This window comes from Patella vulgata, chromosome 6, assembly GCF_932274485.2.
Source record: "Patella vulgata chromosome 6, xgPatVulg1.2, whole genome shotgun sequence".
Taxonomy (NCBI): domain Eukaryota; kingdom Metazoa; phylum Mollusca; class Gastropoda; family Patellidae; genus Patella; species Patella vulgata.
Genome location: NC_065884.2, coordinates 68,837,498 through 68,855,612, shown reverse-complemented (window position 1 = coordinate 68,855,612; position 18,115 = coordinate 68,837,498). Strand labels below are relative to the sequence as shown.

The window sequence follows — 18,115 nt, the reverse complement described above, 5'->3', positions numbered from 1 at the left end:
CTGTTACTCTTAAATACAAGACCATCTGCGCCCAATCTGATTAAAACACAGGTCCAATTTCGTTTTTTATAGTACAAAATTTCGTTTTAGTTGCCTGGAAGACTTGTTATATAAACTGCATTATGGTTGATGTGAGGGATTAGCCAATCAAATGGTCTGTTGAATCCAGTTCTTGTCGTCTCGCACACAGTACTGTGGGTAGACATTAACAGCGATAGAAAACAAAACAAAAATAGATAAAAAAAAACCACCTCATGAACACGTTTTTTGTGTGAAAAGAATGGCATCCCCAGTGGCAGTTACACCCAAAAAGATGTATTTAAAGAATGATGTATGTATTTTGTGTGGATTTTCTTTCGTTCTCCGAGAAGTTGCCTCATATGACGAATTTAAAGAAAGAAAACAGTACGAAAATCGATTGCCTGTTACTTGCGAAAGACTTGAAAAAATAAAGAAAATCAATTTACATAATTTTGAAAGTGTCACTACTGTGGAAGACCTATATGACAGTGGATTATGTTCTACCTGTTTAAATAAAGTGGAGACTATTCTTAAATATGAAAATGACATTATACAACTAAAACTCGACTTGACACAATCCAGAGAAAATGCCAAACTGTTATTATTACAACCCCAACAAGAAAGTGTCGAAAGATTGCCAGGGTCGCCATCATCCAAGCCTCCAATGGAACTTCAAATAACGTCAGTGCCACATGTTTTAGCGAAACTTCCTCCTCAACAAACTGTACCTGTGCCTATTTTTGTATTGACAGTTCCAGCACAAGAAAAGGAAACTGTTATAAAAGGTATTATAAATTTTATGATACAGCATTTAAAGCTGAGCCAAAGAAGTTTAACCATAGAATAATAATCGTAGAATACAACAATAATGTAAGTCTTAATTCTATAAAACATAAAACATTTAATATTATGGTTGTTTTACAATGTATTCTAATGTCAAACCACATAAGCCTGCGCGAAATGAAAAGATCTTATCATGAAAAGATGGACTTCTCTGATACCCAATATTTAAGACACAATGAACATTTTAAAATTGGCACATGGAGGTCCTTAAAAAGTTCCACAAAACTATTAATTATTAAAATGCATCATAAATGAGGATAGCTCATGTACCTCAAGACTTACCTTGTTAACTTCATGCATACTTTTGAACAAGACCTTGCCACATGTTGCTCCATTTGTGCTAAGAAAAACATTCATCCCAGAGAAAATTGTAATAGCCTTTCAATGGCAATAGGACTGTTACTACAGACGATTGGGTGATTGGGTCGTTACTGATATTTCATCTTAGGCTAAAAAATATACCTGTGTTTATGGATATCGTTTGATATCAATTAACTTGTGAAATTAATTAATATTATTTTTATTTTTTTTTACAGAGAGAACATCAAAAGAAAAATTGAAAATGTCAAAGCATTCTGTCTCCAATAAAACCTATAAATGTGATGTTTGTGGTAAATCATTTGCCAATAGTAGTAATCTACAAAGACACACCAGAACCCATCCCAGAGAAAAGGCCTTTACTTGTGATGTTTGTGGAAAATCTTTTATCACCAGTAAAGATCTACGACGACACACCAGAACACATACTGTAGAAAAACGCTTTTCTTGTGATGTTTGTAGTAAATCATTTACCACTAGAAGTCAACTAGATTCACACACCAGAATTCATACTGGTGAAAAACCCTTTATTTGTGATGTTTGTGGAAAATCATTTACCAGTAGTAGTCACCTACAGCGACACATCAGAACTCATAGCGGAGAAAAACCCTTTTCTTGTGATGTTTGTAGTAAATCATTTACCACTAGTAGTAATCTACATGAACACACCAGAACTCATACTGGTCAGAAACCCTTTACTTGTGATGTTTGTAGTAAATCATTTACAACTAATGCTAGTCTAAAACGACACACCAGACTTCATACTGGCGAAAAACCCTTTTCTTGTGATGTTTGTAAAAAATCGTTTTCAGATATTAGTAATCTACATTTACACTCCAGAAATCATACCGGAAAAAACCCCTTTACTTGTGATGTTTGTAGTAAAGCATTTTCAACTAATGCTAGTCTACAACGACACACCCGAACTCATACTCATCGTGTAACATAATGTTTTTCAGCGCCATCTGTAACAAGGACCCAAAGACCGAGGCTAGGTGACGCAATATTCTTATCTAGGCTAGACATATTCCACATGTCATGTCAGATGGTGACCTCATATTCTTATAATAGCATGCGCGATAAATACTACTGGTGTAGATTGGAATAACCAAACGCTAGAGATTGCCATTCGGTTGTGACTTCTGGCGTATTTCGCAGAACATACATGTAACTGATTAGAAATTACAGTAAACACAGAAATGATTGAATGTAAATCAGTTTATATACATTCATAATACATTATTATATGCGTTGTTACCCATTTGTGTCAATTTCTAGGTCCCAAATATTAGCGGTGACAGGTGTGTTTAGAAGTGGGAGAAAACAAATGCCCAATCCATTCCATTCTCATTGTAGAGAAAAATGACAGATGGAATGAAATGGGGTTTAGAGATACTTTCCCTGTGTACAGTGGCGGCGCCAGCCGTCGGTGATTGGAGGGGCGAAGCTGGGGCAAAGTCCAAGGTTAAGGGGACAAAGGCACGAGCTTCAACTAGGGGAAGGGGGCCTCCCCCAGAAAATTTTGAAAAACAGGTTGCCGGAAATGCAGCCTGGCAGTATTTCAGGCACTGATCGAGAGGTAAAGTGTCAAACGAACGGACTTGTGAATCATGACGAAGCCCACTCAAGAGCGTCAAAGTAAGGAGTCATCCCCCAGAAAAGTTTGAAAAATAGACTGCCGGAAATGCTGTCTTACAGTATTCTGTCAGGCACCGATCGTCGAGATAAATAGATCTGACCAGATACCGTCCGTCGCCTGATCACTAGTTTATCTGACTAGAGAACAGAATGTCAAACGAACGGACTTGCGAACCTCAACGAATTCCCCTTGTGAGCACCAAAGTAGCGAGTCCATTGGGGACCTTGCCAAGAAAATTTTGAAAAATAGACTGTCGGAAATGCTCTACAACATGCAAGTTTATGACTGCCTGTGTAAAAACTGTATGATTTGATGATACATGTATATTTGGACTAAAACATATTCAAACTAATTAATCCCTCTGGAAACTTTGTATTCGCTGGGAGATACCTCAAGCTATAAATAAACTGTTATTAGAAAGACATGTTTGTCACCTAACTTTATTGAGGGAGGGTCCATTTTTCAGAATGTATTTTTCATTACTTGCTGTGCATTTACAATGTACCATACATATTGTACCATACATATTGTACCATACGCATCTTGGGTCCTAATGATCTCAGGACATGTCTATTGGACAATAACACCCCTCTTATATCGAATTACAACTGTCAAGGGATCTTTACGTGCACGCCAATGTGTACACGGGACCTCAGTTTTTTGTCCCATCACTGACAAGGGGGAACCACGCCTGAAAATCTGGATGAACTGTCTCGGCCAATGCAGGGATCGAACACCCGACCTCCAGGCTAGCGAGCCAGCGTCTTACCCACTTAGCCACGTGATCCCCACCTTCTTTGGAAAATCCCTATGAACTTTTACGGTCAACAAAAGGATTGAACATGGTACCTACAGGTTAGCGAGCCAATGTCTTACTCACTGATCATGAGTTATTGTTGCTCTCAGGTAGGCAGATGACAAAAGAAACTTGTCTGGTACAAGTCCATCGGGATAGGGTTCAGAATAAAATTTGCAAAATGGAGATGTATTTAAAACTCAAAAGGGGTTTATAGTCAATTCAACACTAAACCATTTTGGGATATTTGTGATGTTTTCAAGCAAGAACGAGCAGGTCGAGAGTAAACAAATTAATCAGCAGTAAACACTGGAATAATTATCGAGCCAAAATATCAATGCCATGTCATAGACGTCACACAAGGAATGCATATGAACTTTATAAAGGTCAGTCATCTTAAACGGAATACAGTACCTCTGTGAAACAGATTGCCAACTTGAATGTAACAAAGACTTAAGGCCATCATGTTGATCGTTAACATAGGATGTAGTAATACAAACTGGGCCCAATTGCCACCTTTTACTCATTTTGCACTTTCTACTACTTTATATACCCATGTACACTAAATAAAAAATATTTTTTATCCATATATACTTAAAAAACTTCAAAAATTTCTCTTGATAATTTAAGAGATAGGTTGTCTCAGACAACAAGACATACACCCAGAGTTGTCACATATTTTAATGGGAGCATTACTATTTTATATACCCATTCATACTAAATATAAAAATACTTTTTATCAAGATATACTTCAAACAACTTTTTTCTTAATATTTTGAAAGACAGGTTGCCATGCCAACGAAACATTTTAGTCAGTCATTAAGAGTTGTCGCATAGTTATTGTTTTGTAGGTAATTGAAGCATTTAAAAGCTCTAAAAACTGATCAAGAGTAACAACCAATTAAGACATAATAAACGATAGTAACAGCCAAACAAAATATTTAGGCTACTGAGTGTGGATCACATTGTATTCAGAAACCCAACTCCTATCTGTACAGTGTTCAGAATGAAATTTAGTTGATTTGATCTCATATGATCTATCTTTTTGATGCAATACTATTATAATTGATATTATAATTTGAATACAATATTATTATAAATAATACCACAATTCGAACACAATAATGACGAATCCAAAAGTCCAGACATGAGTTACTCGGGTTGGAGAAGATCCAAGTCATATTTGAAACTCACCCAATGTTAAAACTAAAAAATGGCGGTTAACTGATTCCAGCAGTCAAGAGTTTCATTAATTGATATAAGATACCTGCTTAAGATGCATTATATAATGTTCAGTTAGTATAATTGTTCTGAGTAAAGTTATATATGTTGGAAGTTTTGACAAGATTTCGCGTACATTGTTTATTATAGGAGCAACGGTACTTAACAGTTTAATTATTTCGTGTGGACTTATATAGCATTGTGTCTGTTCATGTGTGTGTTTGTTCACATTTTGTTTGTGGACCCTCTACAAGTCACATTTTTTATCTGATTTTGACTGAACTTGAAATATAGTTCAACAGACCAATTAATTACTCAACACCTTTTGAGAAACTATACAGTTGTATTTAAACCTAACACTCATTATCTATATATAAGCTAAAATTTGAAGTGACTTTATAGTTTTATTCATTATTGTTAAAGGTTATATAGGGGGATTGGATGCTGAATGGTTAGCATGAGCGCGCTGTATCATAAGGCATGTCATTGAGTCAACTGGCGGGGTTTCAATTCCCTAGTTTTACATGACAAGAACCCTGGTTTCCTCCCACTGCTAAAGACCCCTATGCGCAAGTGAATTATTGAAATAAAATTGAACCATATGTGTTAGTCCTTAAGTGACCTAGTTTGTGTCGAGTGGACGTTAAATCCAATTTCTCTCTCTCTCTTAAAGGTAATATTAATCTCATATGTCCTCAAATTGAATCTCTAACAAATATTTTCTGAAAAATGTTTTTAAAAAATCACATTTTTCATACTTGTCATTTCAGTTATTAACCTGTCACTTTTTAATATGCAGATAAAGTAGATCAAAAAACATGGTGGTCGTGAGCGACTCATAACACGTTTTAATTTGTGAAAAAAAATGGCATCCCCAGTTGCAGTTACACCCGAAAAGGTGTTAAAGAATGATGTTTGTATTTTGTGTGGATTTTCTTTCGTTCTCCGAGAAGTTACCTCATATGACGAATTTAAAGAAAGAAAACAGTATGAAAATCGATTGCCTGTTACTTGCGAAAGACTTGAAAAAATAAAGAAAATCAATTTACATAACTTTGAAAGTGACACAACTGTGGAAGACCTATATGACAGTGGTATACATGTATGTTCTACCTGTTTAAATAAAGTGGAGACTATTCTTAAATATGAAAATGACATTATACAACTAAAACTCGACCTGACAAAATCCAGAGAAAATGCTAAACAGTTATTATTACAACCCCAACAAGAAAGTATCGAAAGATTGCCCGGGTCGCCTTCATCCAAGCCTCCAATGGAACTCCAAATAACTTTAGTGCCACATGTTTTAGCGAAACTTCCTCAACAAACTGTACCTGTGCCTATTTTTGTAATGACAGTTCCAGCACAAGAAAAGGAAACTGTTACAAAAGGTATTATAAATTTCATGATATAGCATTTAAAGGAGGGCTCAAACTAGGGACAAATTTTAGGGAGAAGTGACTTCTCCCTACAGACAGAATAGGGAGACGTAGGGAGACTTGAAGGAGAGGTTATATTTCATGCATTGCTGCAACCAATCTTACCAAGTAGTTACACAGTCAATATGCTAAATAAATAAACAAACATCGTTTAGCTGCACACATATATTTATCTCAGTATGTCATCATACTCTTACTGGTATCAATATTACTGTGATAATAAATTACATATATACTAGTACTAAGACAGACTTGACTTTAGCAATACAAATAAGATTTGTGATACCCCTCTATCAAATACATCAATATTTATACCCTTTCGTGCCTAAATACATTTAATTACTAGTCCTGGGTCTATTGTGTGAATTTTTTAGCACCTTTCACAATAGGATAGTCATGTTGTTACGTAGTACGACAATGTATGAAATTATTGTTTTGACACACCACTCACTTACCTTCTTTGTTTTACGTTTATGTGTTTTAGATTAGTGGAACTAATAATATTGATGTAGATTTAATTATCAACCCGACATTATACCTATCAACACATTCTAAATACATGTTGTAATCATAATAATCGTTGAATACAACAATAATGTTAGTCTTAATTCTATAAAACATAAAAGATTTAATATTATGGTTGTATTACAATGTATTCTAATGTCAAACCACATAAGCCTGCTTGAAATGAAAAGATCTTACCATGAAAAGATGTACTTGTTGGCACATAAATTGCGTCCCAGAATGTTTTTGAGCACAATTTGCAATGACACGACTCAATGAACGATGTTAAACATATTCCAGGGGAGAATACTACCAGTGTATACGGGAATAACCAGATGCCAAAGAATGCCTCTCAATTGAGAATCTTCGCGTATTTCGCCGAACTTAACTGATTAGAATTTACTGTAAAAACAGAAATGGTTGAATGTAAATCAGTTTATATACAATCATATTACATTATTATATCAGTGTAATTAAATTATTGTAAATCAGTTTATATACATTCATATTACATTATTATATCAGTGTAATTACATTATTGTAAATCAGTTTATATACATTCATATTATATTATTATATGTGTTGCAACCCATTTATGTCTTGTAATCATCACCTCACACACCCCTCACACATTCACAACAAATTTGAACAATGGCTAACGGGTGTTAATTGAAGTAAATCGGACGATATTAATGTCATACCGGTAATAAATAACAGAAGAATATTGTTGAAATAAATTTATTCAAATAAATCAACATTTCTATAATAGGCCTAATGATAATGTTCGGGAAATTTATGTTTCTATCAGAAATACTAATGTTATTTCTGTAATTTTTGATTAACAAAATGGCGGCAAAAAATTCCTGATGCATCGATGCGAGAATCGATGTTTGCGTCCGATGCATCGATGCGTAAAATTTTACTTGATATCGGCACTATTTGTGTCCATATCTAGGTACAAAAGATTAATAATTAACTTCTTTAAATTAGCACAGAAAAGAAGCCTATTGAATTTCTGCTAAGATGATTTAGTTGATGTGGGCGTATGTTTCGTTGTATGGAAATCTATCTTACATTGTACCTGTCAGGTATAAAAATCACCTATTGCTGTTGGTGACCAGTAGACAGGTGAACATTTCGAGCCCTCAATGAATTCCTTAAAAAGTTTCACAAAACTATTAATTATTAAAATGCATCATAAATGAGGATAGCTTCCCCTTTAAGTTACACTAAGTGTACATGTACATGTACCTCAAGACTTGCCTTGTTAACTTCATGCATACTTTTAACAAGACCTTGCCACATGTTGCTCCATTTGTGCTTAAAAAATGTTCATCCCAAAGAAAATTGCAATGGCCTTTCAATGGCAATAGCGCCGTTACTAATGGCGATTGAGTTGTTACTAGTGTTGTCACGATTACAAAATTCTTGAATCGGTTAATCTTCAAGCCAAAAATTGTATCGGTGCCGATTAACCAGATACCGTATAAATTCTATAATGGCAATGTCTGTACTGCGTTCCAAGGTTTTTTTCTTGTGTTTTTTTGTTAATAATTAAATTATAAAATGACGCGTGAACACTGAATAGCTGATTGTATATTATTGTAGTACATTTCGTTGAGTTTGTGCTAAAGAGATGTTGGAATAAATCGTTTAAATTGGCAATAAACAACATTTACAAGGTTATTAGTTTTGATATTTAGTTACGCGGTTGAGCTGAGTAAGACATTCCTGTATTCTGACTTACCCCGGCTACAGCTTTAACTGCTAATTAAAAATCAGATACTGGCAATAAATTACAATTCACTAGTACAACAATTCCCGTACATAATATTTTAACATATATAGCGATAATCATATTGACGAAAAACACACGAGAAGCCGTGGAAACCGGTACAAATAGAAAAGAACACATGTCATTTGAAAGGCGGCAACATACATGTACATGTATGCGGAGAGGGGGGGGCGAATAGAAGATCCTCCTGACTGGTAATGTCAGGAACTCGTTGATTCGTTGTCTCATACACAGTAACTGCACATTCTGATTGTGAATTAAATAATAAATTATAACTGGAATTAATTTATACTGGAGGAATTTCTGACGGAATCTTTCCATTATGTTGTTGGAGCATTGTTTTCTTCTTTATAAAACAGTATTTTATTAAAAAATACATTGGCAGTTTATCACTCATAAAAAGGCGTAGCCAACTCCCCTGTCTCTTGCGGCATGCATTCAATCCATGTATTATAATGCTCATGTTATTATCATGTCTGTTGTTGAGAGCTATTTCGCGCAAAAATCAACCATTTTACACATTAGTAAGCCATGCCTAATATGGTAGGCTAATAATTCCGTGCGACATTGAGATCGTGCCTCTGTAAAAGAGAATTTCTGTATAGCCTCTCAAAAGACGTACTTTCCATACGGTTTTAATAGGCAGCAATTCAGCAAAAGTCAAACATATGTAATTGTATAAATATAAATTGGATGAAACGACTACTGATCTTTCAAAATGTGAATCAGTTTGAGCTAGAAACCGAATCGACTAGGACTAAACCGATTAATGGTGACAACCCTAGTCGTTACTGATATTTCATCTTAGGCTAAAAAAATATACCTGTGTTTATGGATATCTTTTGATATCAATTAACTTGTGGAATTAATTAATATTATTTTTATTTTTTTTACAGAGAGAACATCAAATGAAAACTTGAAAACTTCAAAAGAAAACTTGAAAACATCAAAAGAAAAATTGAAAACATCAAAAAAAAAAATGAAAATATCAAAGCATTCCGTCTCCAATAAAACCTATAAATGTGATATTTGTGGTAAAACATTTACCACTAGTAGTCAGTTGGAATCCCACACCAGAACTCATACTGGCGAAAAACCCTTTTCTTGTGATGTTTGTAGTAATTCATTTGCTCGTCGTCGTCAACTATATTTACACACCCGTACTCATACTGTAGAAAAATCCTTTTCTTGTGATGTTTGTGGTAAATCATATACCACTAAAGGTCATCTACGTTTACATACCAGAATTCATACTGGTGAAAATCTCTCTAAATGTGATGTTTGTGGAAAATCTTTTACCACGAGAAGTCAACTACTAAAACACACCATAATTCATACTGGCGAAAAACCCTTTTCCTGTGATGTTTGTAGTAAATCATTTGCTCGTCGTAGTCATCTATATTTACACACCCGAACCCATACTGGCGAAAAACCCTTTATTTGTGAGGTTTGCGGAAAATCATTTACCAGAAGTAGTGGTCTACGTGTACACACTAGATTTCATACCGGCGAAAAACGTTTTTCTTGTCATGTTTGTAGTAAAGCATTTACCACAAGTCATGATCTACGTGTACATTCGAGAGTCCATACGGGAGAAAAACCCTTTTCGTGTGATGTTTGTAGTAAAGCATTTTCAACTAATGCTAGTCTAAAACGACACACCAGAATTCATACTGGCGAAAAACCCTTTTCTTGTGATGTTTGTAAAAAATCGTTTTCAGATATTAGTAATCTACATTTACACTCCAGAAATCATACCAGAGAAAACCCCTTTACAGGACAAAAACCCTTTTCTTGTGATGTTTGTAAAAAATCATTTACTGCTCGTAATAGTCTATATTATCACATCAAAATCCATACATTAGAAAAACCCTTTTCTTGTGATGTTTGTAGTAAACCATTTATCACCAGTAAAGATCTACGACGACACACCAAAACACATACAGGAAAAAAACCCTTTTTTTGTAATGTTTGTTATAAATCATTTATCACCAGTAGTAGTCTACAACGACACATCAAAATTCATACTGTTGAAAACTCCCTTTCTTGTGACGTTTGTAGTAAATCATTTATCACCAGTCGTAGTCTACAACGACACACCAAAATTCATACTGTTGATAACCCCTTTTCTTGTGATGTTTGTAGTAAATCATTTATCACTCATAGTGCTCTACATCAACACACCAGAATTCATACTGTAGAAAAAGCCAGTATTTGTGATGTTTGTGGAAAATCTTTTAGCACTAGTGGGAATCTACATAAACACATCAGAATCCATACTGGTGTAAAACCGTTTACTTGTGATGTTTGTGGTAAATCATTTACTGCACGTAGTGATCTACGTGTACACTCTAGAATCCATACCGGAGAAAAACCATTTTCTTGTGATGTTTGTAGTAAAGCATTTTCAACTAATGCTAGTCTACGACGACACATGGGAACTCGTACTCATCGTGTAACATAATGTGTTTCAGCGCCATTTGTAACAAGGGACTCAAAGATCGAGGGTAGACATATTCCAACGGTGACGTCATATACTTATCTGGAGAGCATGCACAATAAATACTACCGGTGTAGATTGGAATAACCAGACGCTAGAGATTGCCATTCGGTTGTCACTTCTGGCGTATTTCGCAGAACATACATGTAACTGATTAGAAATTACAGTAAACACAGAAATGATTGAATGTAAATCAGTTTATATACATTCATAATACATTATACGCGTTGTGACCCATTTGTGTCCCATTTGTGTCAATTTCTAGGTCCCAAATATTAGCGATTAAGCTCCTGTAATTCAGGGGTGACAGGTGTGTTTAGAAGTGGGAGAAAACAAATGCCCAATCCATTCCATTCTCATTGTATTGAAAAGTGACAAGTTTAGGCAGATGGAATGAAATGGGGTTTAGAGATACTTTCCCTGCGTAAAAACTGTATGATTTGATGATACATGTATATTTGGACTAAAACATATTTAAACTAATTAATCCCTCTGGAAACTTTGTATTCTCTGGGAGATACCTCAAGCTATAAATAAACTGTTATTAGAAAGACATGTTTGTCACCTAACTTTATTGAGGGAGGGTCCATTTTTCAGAATGTATTTTTCATTACTTGCTGTGCATTTACAATGTACCATACATACTGAGGCCTAAAAAAATTCTTAATCATTTTCTATCAACTTCTTTTTCTGTCGTTTAATTGCAGTCTTTTGTATGTCGACACCCCTCAATGTTCCAAAAACCGCCTAACCATTTGCAATAAGAAATAACAATGGCTCCCTTAGTCAATGAAGCACACAATAAGCTGGCAGACAACAGTCCGGTTGCCAGTTAGTGATACCCTGACATTTTTGCCAAGTGCTTGCCCCATTGGTATTTTTCTAGTAAGATTGGGAATCTACATGTATACTGTCCTTATATACCAAATTTACCATACTTTTATTGGAAATAACCACCCAATAAATAATTTTGGGACAATGTATCTTTAATGTCTAATTGTTCTGCTCCGACTAGGCTAATGAAGACGGGCATACAATGCACAGTGTGCTGTGAAGACAATATTGCCTGGAAAGTGGCACTACCGCCTACTCCCATATCAAAATTCCAACTGCCAAGGGATCTTTTATGTGCACTACATAGGAAATATTTTTATACGCCCACATTTTCATGTGGATGTATTTTGTCGTCGCCCCTGTCCATCCGTCCACTATTGTTTGTGAACACTCTACAGGTCACAATTTTTATCTGATTTCAGCAAAACTTGAAATATAGGTTTATCTCCCTAAGATCTCGGTTCCTTTTGATATTGGCATGTATCGGACCGTATCTTCATGGATTATGGCCCCTGATTGTACGTAAAATCGTGTTTTTAGCTTGTGGACCCTATAGAGGTCACAATTTTTATCCGATTTTGTTGAAACTTGAAATGTAAGTTTATAACCCAACGATCTCTGTTCCTTTCGATATTCGCGCATATCGGACCATAACTTCCTGAATTATGGCCCCTGATTGTATGAAAAATCACGTTTTTAGCTTGTGGGCCCTATAGAGGTCATAATTTTTATCCGATTTAAAAATTTTTTTGAATATATCACCATTATACACTATTTCGTAAAAATTGGACCAAAAATGACAGAAATGAAATGAAATGGGTTTTAACGTCCTACTGTTTTGCTCCGAACTGGGCTAATGAAGACGGGCATACTATGAGGGAAATTTTGCCCAGTCAGCAGCACGGGACCTCGGTTTTTCATCTAGTCTGAGTAACTAGACAGCTGTCCTTGTCAGGCCCTCCTTCCTGCATCACTGACAAGGGGGAACCACGCCGGAAAATCTAGATGAACTTTCTCGGCCAATGCAGGAATCGAACACCCGACCTCCAGGCTAGCGAACCAGTGCCTTACCCACTTAGCCACCGTGATCTCCCAAAAATGACAGACAAAATGGCCGCCCCTCGTATGCAAATAGTGTATAACATCTGGTATATCAAGGCTGTGGACCCTCTAGAGGTCACAATTTTGATCCGATTTTGATGAAACTTGAAATACATGTTTATAACCCAAAGATCTTGGTTCCTGTTGATATTCGCGCATATTGGGTCGTAACTTCCTGAATTATGGCCCCTGATTATACGAAAAATCACATTTTTAGCTTGTGGTCCCTGTATCCGATTAAAAAAAAAACATGTGAATATATCACCATTACACACTAAGATCTTGGTTCCTTTTGATAATCACGCATATTGGAACGTAACTTCCTGGATTATGACTCCAGATTGTTCGAAAAATCGCATTTTTAGCTTGCACAATTTTTTTTTTGATTTTAAAAACCGTTTAAATATATCACCATTCCACCATAATGAAGGTTGAATTCAAATTTCGGGAAAATCGAAATGAAACAGCCTGACAAAATGGCCGCTCTTTGTACGCAAATTGTGTAAAAGTATGCAATATGAAGGTTGTGGACCCTCTAGAGGTCACAATTTTTATCTGATTTTGATTAAGCTTAAAAAATAACTTTATATCCCAAAGATCTCAGTCCCTTGTGACATAAAATATTTCCTATGTAATGCACATAAAAGATCCCTTGGCAGTTGGAATTTTGATATGGGAGTAGGCGGTAGTGCCACTTTCCAGGCAATATTGTCTTCACAGCACACTGTGCATTATATCCCAAAGATCTCAGTCCCTTGTGACATTTGCACAATTCAGACCATAACATTCTGGATTATTGCCCCAGATTGTACAAAAAATCCTGTTCGTTTTTAGCTTGTTCTCTATCCATCTCTTGCAAAATGTGGGCGTATCCTGCCTGGCAGCCGCTGGTTCTCTCTCTCAGAAAACGATCAACCCAAATAAAAGATCAACCCAAAGAAAATTTCGGAAAATGTAAGAGCTGCATAGAGACAAGAATTCAAGTCTCCATGGTGACCGAGTCGTTACTGAATAATTATCAGAGGTTAAAGAAATATACCTGTGTCTATGAACTGTGAAACTGTGAAATTGAAGATACTATATGGCAGATTAAAAAATGAGCTGGCTGTTCTCACTATAATAGTTAAAAACTACATAATGTAGCGGGAATTTGCTGAAAATTTCAGTCAAATTGATCCACTCTGAACCGAGATTTTAGCGATTGAATTTTCGGCCTAGCCTTGATCATTACTAAAGTCGTTACGATAAAAAACATAGTCTTAATGATCCACTTTTTGATTTCCTCATCAGCAGCAGACCGGGTTCTAATCCAGTAAATATCGCAGGCTAGCGATGACATCGAGAGTTGATTATGATCTGGATAAGTTAATTATGTCTAATTTATAATTTAGATAACATTTCAGGCCTAAGGAAAGACCTGCAATAGGCAGATTTAGCTCTTGCATAATGTATGTTCAATTAATATTATTTTTTTACAGAGAAAATCAAAAGAAAAACTGAAAATGTCAAAGCATTCTGTCTCCAATAAAAGCTATAAATGTGATATTTGTGGTAAATTGCTAAGAAACTCTTCTGGTTTAAGTAGACACATTATGATTCATACTGAAGCGAAACAATATAAATGGGATGTTTGTGATAAATCATTTATCACACGTGGTAGTCTACAGATAGACACCAGAACTCATACTGGAAAAAACCCTTTTCTTGTGATGTGTGTAAAAGATCTTTTATCATTAGCATTAACCTATATGCACACACCAGAATTCATACTGGTGAAAAACCCTTTTCTTGTGATGTTTGCAATAAATCATTTACCACTAGAAGTCTTCTACAGGAACACACCAGAAGTCATGCTGGAGGAAAACCCTTTTCTTGTGATGTTTGCAATAAATCATTTACCTCTAGTAGTCTTCTACATCAACACACCAGAATTCATACTGGTGAAAAACCTTTTTCTTGTGACGTTTGTTGTAAATCTTTTAGATGTAGTAGTAATCTACATTCACACACCAGAAGTCATGCTGGAGGAAAACCCTTTTCTTGTGATGTTTCTGGTAAATCATTTGCACACGGTGCTAGTCTGCATAATCATAAAACAATTCATACTAGAACAACGCACTGGTGAAAAATGATGTTTGTGGTCAATCAATATATGGCGGTATATTAGATTCAAAATTCTAACATGCTATTGTCTAATTTCTAACTTCTATTCATATAATTTCTAAATTAAGACAATGTATAATCCAACTTCTGTATTTTTTCAGTGTAAATTTTAATTCTGTTTCATCTTATTTCTATTATTTGGATGAAAAATGGCTACTTCATTGTCACTTTACAGGTTAATCATCAATGTCGAACAAATTTAGAATTTTGATACTTCTACCTAGCAATCATCATCATGACGTCGTTTGGTGTTGCCACACTGTGCTAAGTTTGACGATTGAGCACCTGATCGGGACCATTATGTTGATACAAACGACTCGCTCTTCGTCAAGTTGAATGGTTTCACTGAGTGTTGAAATTGAAAACAACATCGAATGTGATAGGGTTTGCAAACACTATTTCAAATATAAGCTAAACAGCATTTTTTTGAAGACAAGCACAGGATATGGATAATTTTATTTGATTTTTTTTTTACAGTTAAGCCGATTTATTTTTATATACTGTTGGTCTATTATTCTTTACTGCTCTAAAAATGTCTCTTTATATTATATACCATCCGAACGACTAGTCACTGTCCGTGCCAGACCCCCGTCCTGTATCAATAACAAGGGAGGGAGAACCCCGCCGAAGATATCGGTTATATCATAGAAATATATATCTATGGACATAGTCAGCTAGTATACACACTGGAAAAACTAAGCTTTATAATATTTCTGACATTATTAGTTCCGTCCCTGTGATTTGCGGAGGCTGCAATTATTGTAGGCAGGGGCAGTGTCTAGTCGTTCGAATCGGACGAAAACCCTTGAAAGCTGTAATTCGTAATAAAAGTGGACCGTGGCGCTGCTTTCCGGGCTAAATTTCACCCTTGGCACACTGTATGGCATTAGTTCGTTTTCATTATCCAAATTAGAGTAGAAAAGTAGGACGTTAAACCCCATTTCATTTTGGTTTAATTTCGTCAAGAACACCCCTATCTATGATATTCCCTAACGCTTTATGCAACTTGAATAAAATATTGTTGGAAAAAAACTACCATAAAATTAGTCAGAAATAAAGACTTCATCCCTATCCACATGAACAGATTATCTTGGTCTTCTTTAAAGACTGTTTTATCTCCACAATATGGGATTTCTAAATTTATGTCTTTGAACCATTTCAAGAAAAAGTTTAACATTATACATTAAAGTGACATTTTTGTTAGAGCAGTAACAGAATACAGATCAACAGTATATAAATATTAATATTGGCTTAACTGTAAAAAAAATCAAATAAAATTATCCAAATCCTTCACTCGTCTTAAAGGGACAATAACACTCTTGCTGGCTTCGCAGTCCAGAAAATAAATAATAGCCTTATTCTAAGTATTAGATGTTTATGTGTCCTACATGTTGTGTAAATGGGGGGTTGGATGGCTGAATGGTTAGCGTGCGCGCGCTGTATCATAAAGTCTGTCATTGAGTCGACTGGCGTGGTTTCGAATCCCCGGTTGTACGTGACAAGGAGTAGGGTGGCCTGTGTGTGTTAAGATGAAATTTGTATCATCAATTAATTGGAATATTGTAAAATAGTACAATTTGTTAACTAGAATTAAGATTGGGATATATTATTCAGTTACAACAAGAGTGGTATTGAGCCTTTAATTAGTAGTTTGTTATTACTGAAGGATATTCTAATTTATCAACCTTCACTATCCAGCTCTGATATAATAACCCATAGGGAATCAAAATCATTGTCTTCTGATATTTGTAATAAATCATAGACATTATTATAAAACTTTATAAACATATAAACAAGAAAAATAAAATATGTACAGAAGTTTAATTAGTTTGTTATTACTGAAGGATATTCTAATTTATCAGCCTTAACTAGCCGACCATTTGAACACACATACAGATATTATAATTATTTTTTTTAGTGGCATTTAGTAACTGGGAAGAATAATAAGCTATAACACATACTTAGGAAAACAGCTACTTATTTATTTGGGTGATATTTCAAAGTGTATTCAAGGTTATCAAACTAATGTTATTATCATTAAATTATGTTAAATCATCACAATCTTGAGTCTCTCATTGTCAATAACTGGTTCGATCATTGTCAATAACTGGGTCTACCATTGTCAATAACTATTCTGTAGTACAAAGCTGAAATTTCCTTGATTCTGAAATTCATCATCTATTGGGTTGGCTGATTGAGTGGTCTGATGTGTGTTCTTTGAGTATAAGGTCAGTCATTGAGTCAAGTGGCTAGGTTTCGCACCTAGACTTGTATCTTGTCCCCTGACTACCTTCCAGTGATTGAAAAATAATTGTACCAAAATGACATCTCTCTCTGTTTCAAAATAACCATTTTTGATTATACTAATTTCAAATGGTGAAATTTGTTTCAGAAAATTGAATAACAGCCCCCAAACAGATTTAAACTTTCAGTCAAAGTCATTTTGTTTTGTTTATTTCGGACAGATAAAATGATCAAAACTGGCTTTGAGAGAGAGAGAGAGAGTGAGAAATGGGGTTTAACGTCCACTTGACACAAACTAGGTCATTTCGGGACTAACATATGGTTTAATTTTATATCAATAATTCGCTTACGCGCAGGGGGTCTTTAGCAGTGGGAGGAAACCGGAGGACCCAGAGAAAACCCACGAGGTTGGACAGGCGACCCTACTCCTTGTCACGTACAACCGGGGATTCGAAACCACGCCAGTTGACTCAATGACAGGTCTTATGATACAGCACGCACGTGCTAACCATTCGGCCATCCAACCCCCCAAACTGGCTTTGAATTCAGAATGAAATTCATACAATTTAATTGGATTTAGATTGGAACATGAAAATATAAGATCATTTTCAACATGGACAAATAAATTGTTTTTAATTCATCCTTGTCAGTGATGTTAGCAGCTAAAAGAATATTTACTATGGAACAGTCTGCATTC

General features: G+C 35.3%; 2 protein-coding genes across 2 annotated transcripts; both read left to right on the top strand.

Moving 5' to 3' along the window:
* Nucleotides 1–2,544, top strand: LOC126824059 (zinc finger protein OZF). Its single transcript, XM_050553222.2, has 2 exons — nucleotides 1–806; nucleotides 1,401–2,544. Exons 1-2 carry the CDS (start codon nucleotides 281–283, stop codon nucleotides 2,129–2,131), a joined length of 1,257 nt encoding a protein of 418 aa, XP_050409179.1. The 5' UTR covers nucleotides 1–280; the 3' UTR covers nucleotides 2,132–2,544.
* A 3,069-nt stretch (nucleotides 2,545–5,613) lies between these two features.
* LOC126824053 (oocyte zinc finger protein XlCOF6) lies at nucleotides 5,614–11,315 on the top strand. The gene is made up of 2 exons (XM_050553214.2): nucleotides 5,614–6,229; nucleotides 9,473–11,315. Exons 1-2 carry the CDS (start codon nucleotides 5,704–5,706, stop codon nucleotides 11,038–11,040), a joined length of 2,094 nt encoding a protein of 697 aa, XP_050409171.2. The 5' UTR covers nucleotides 5,614–5,703; the 3' UTR covers nucleotides 11,041–11,315.
* Nucleotides 11,316–18,115: the final 6,800 nt, after the last annotated feature.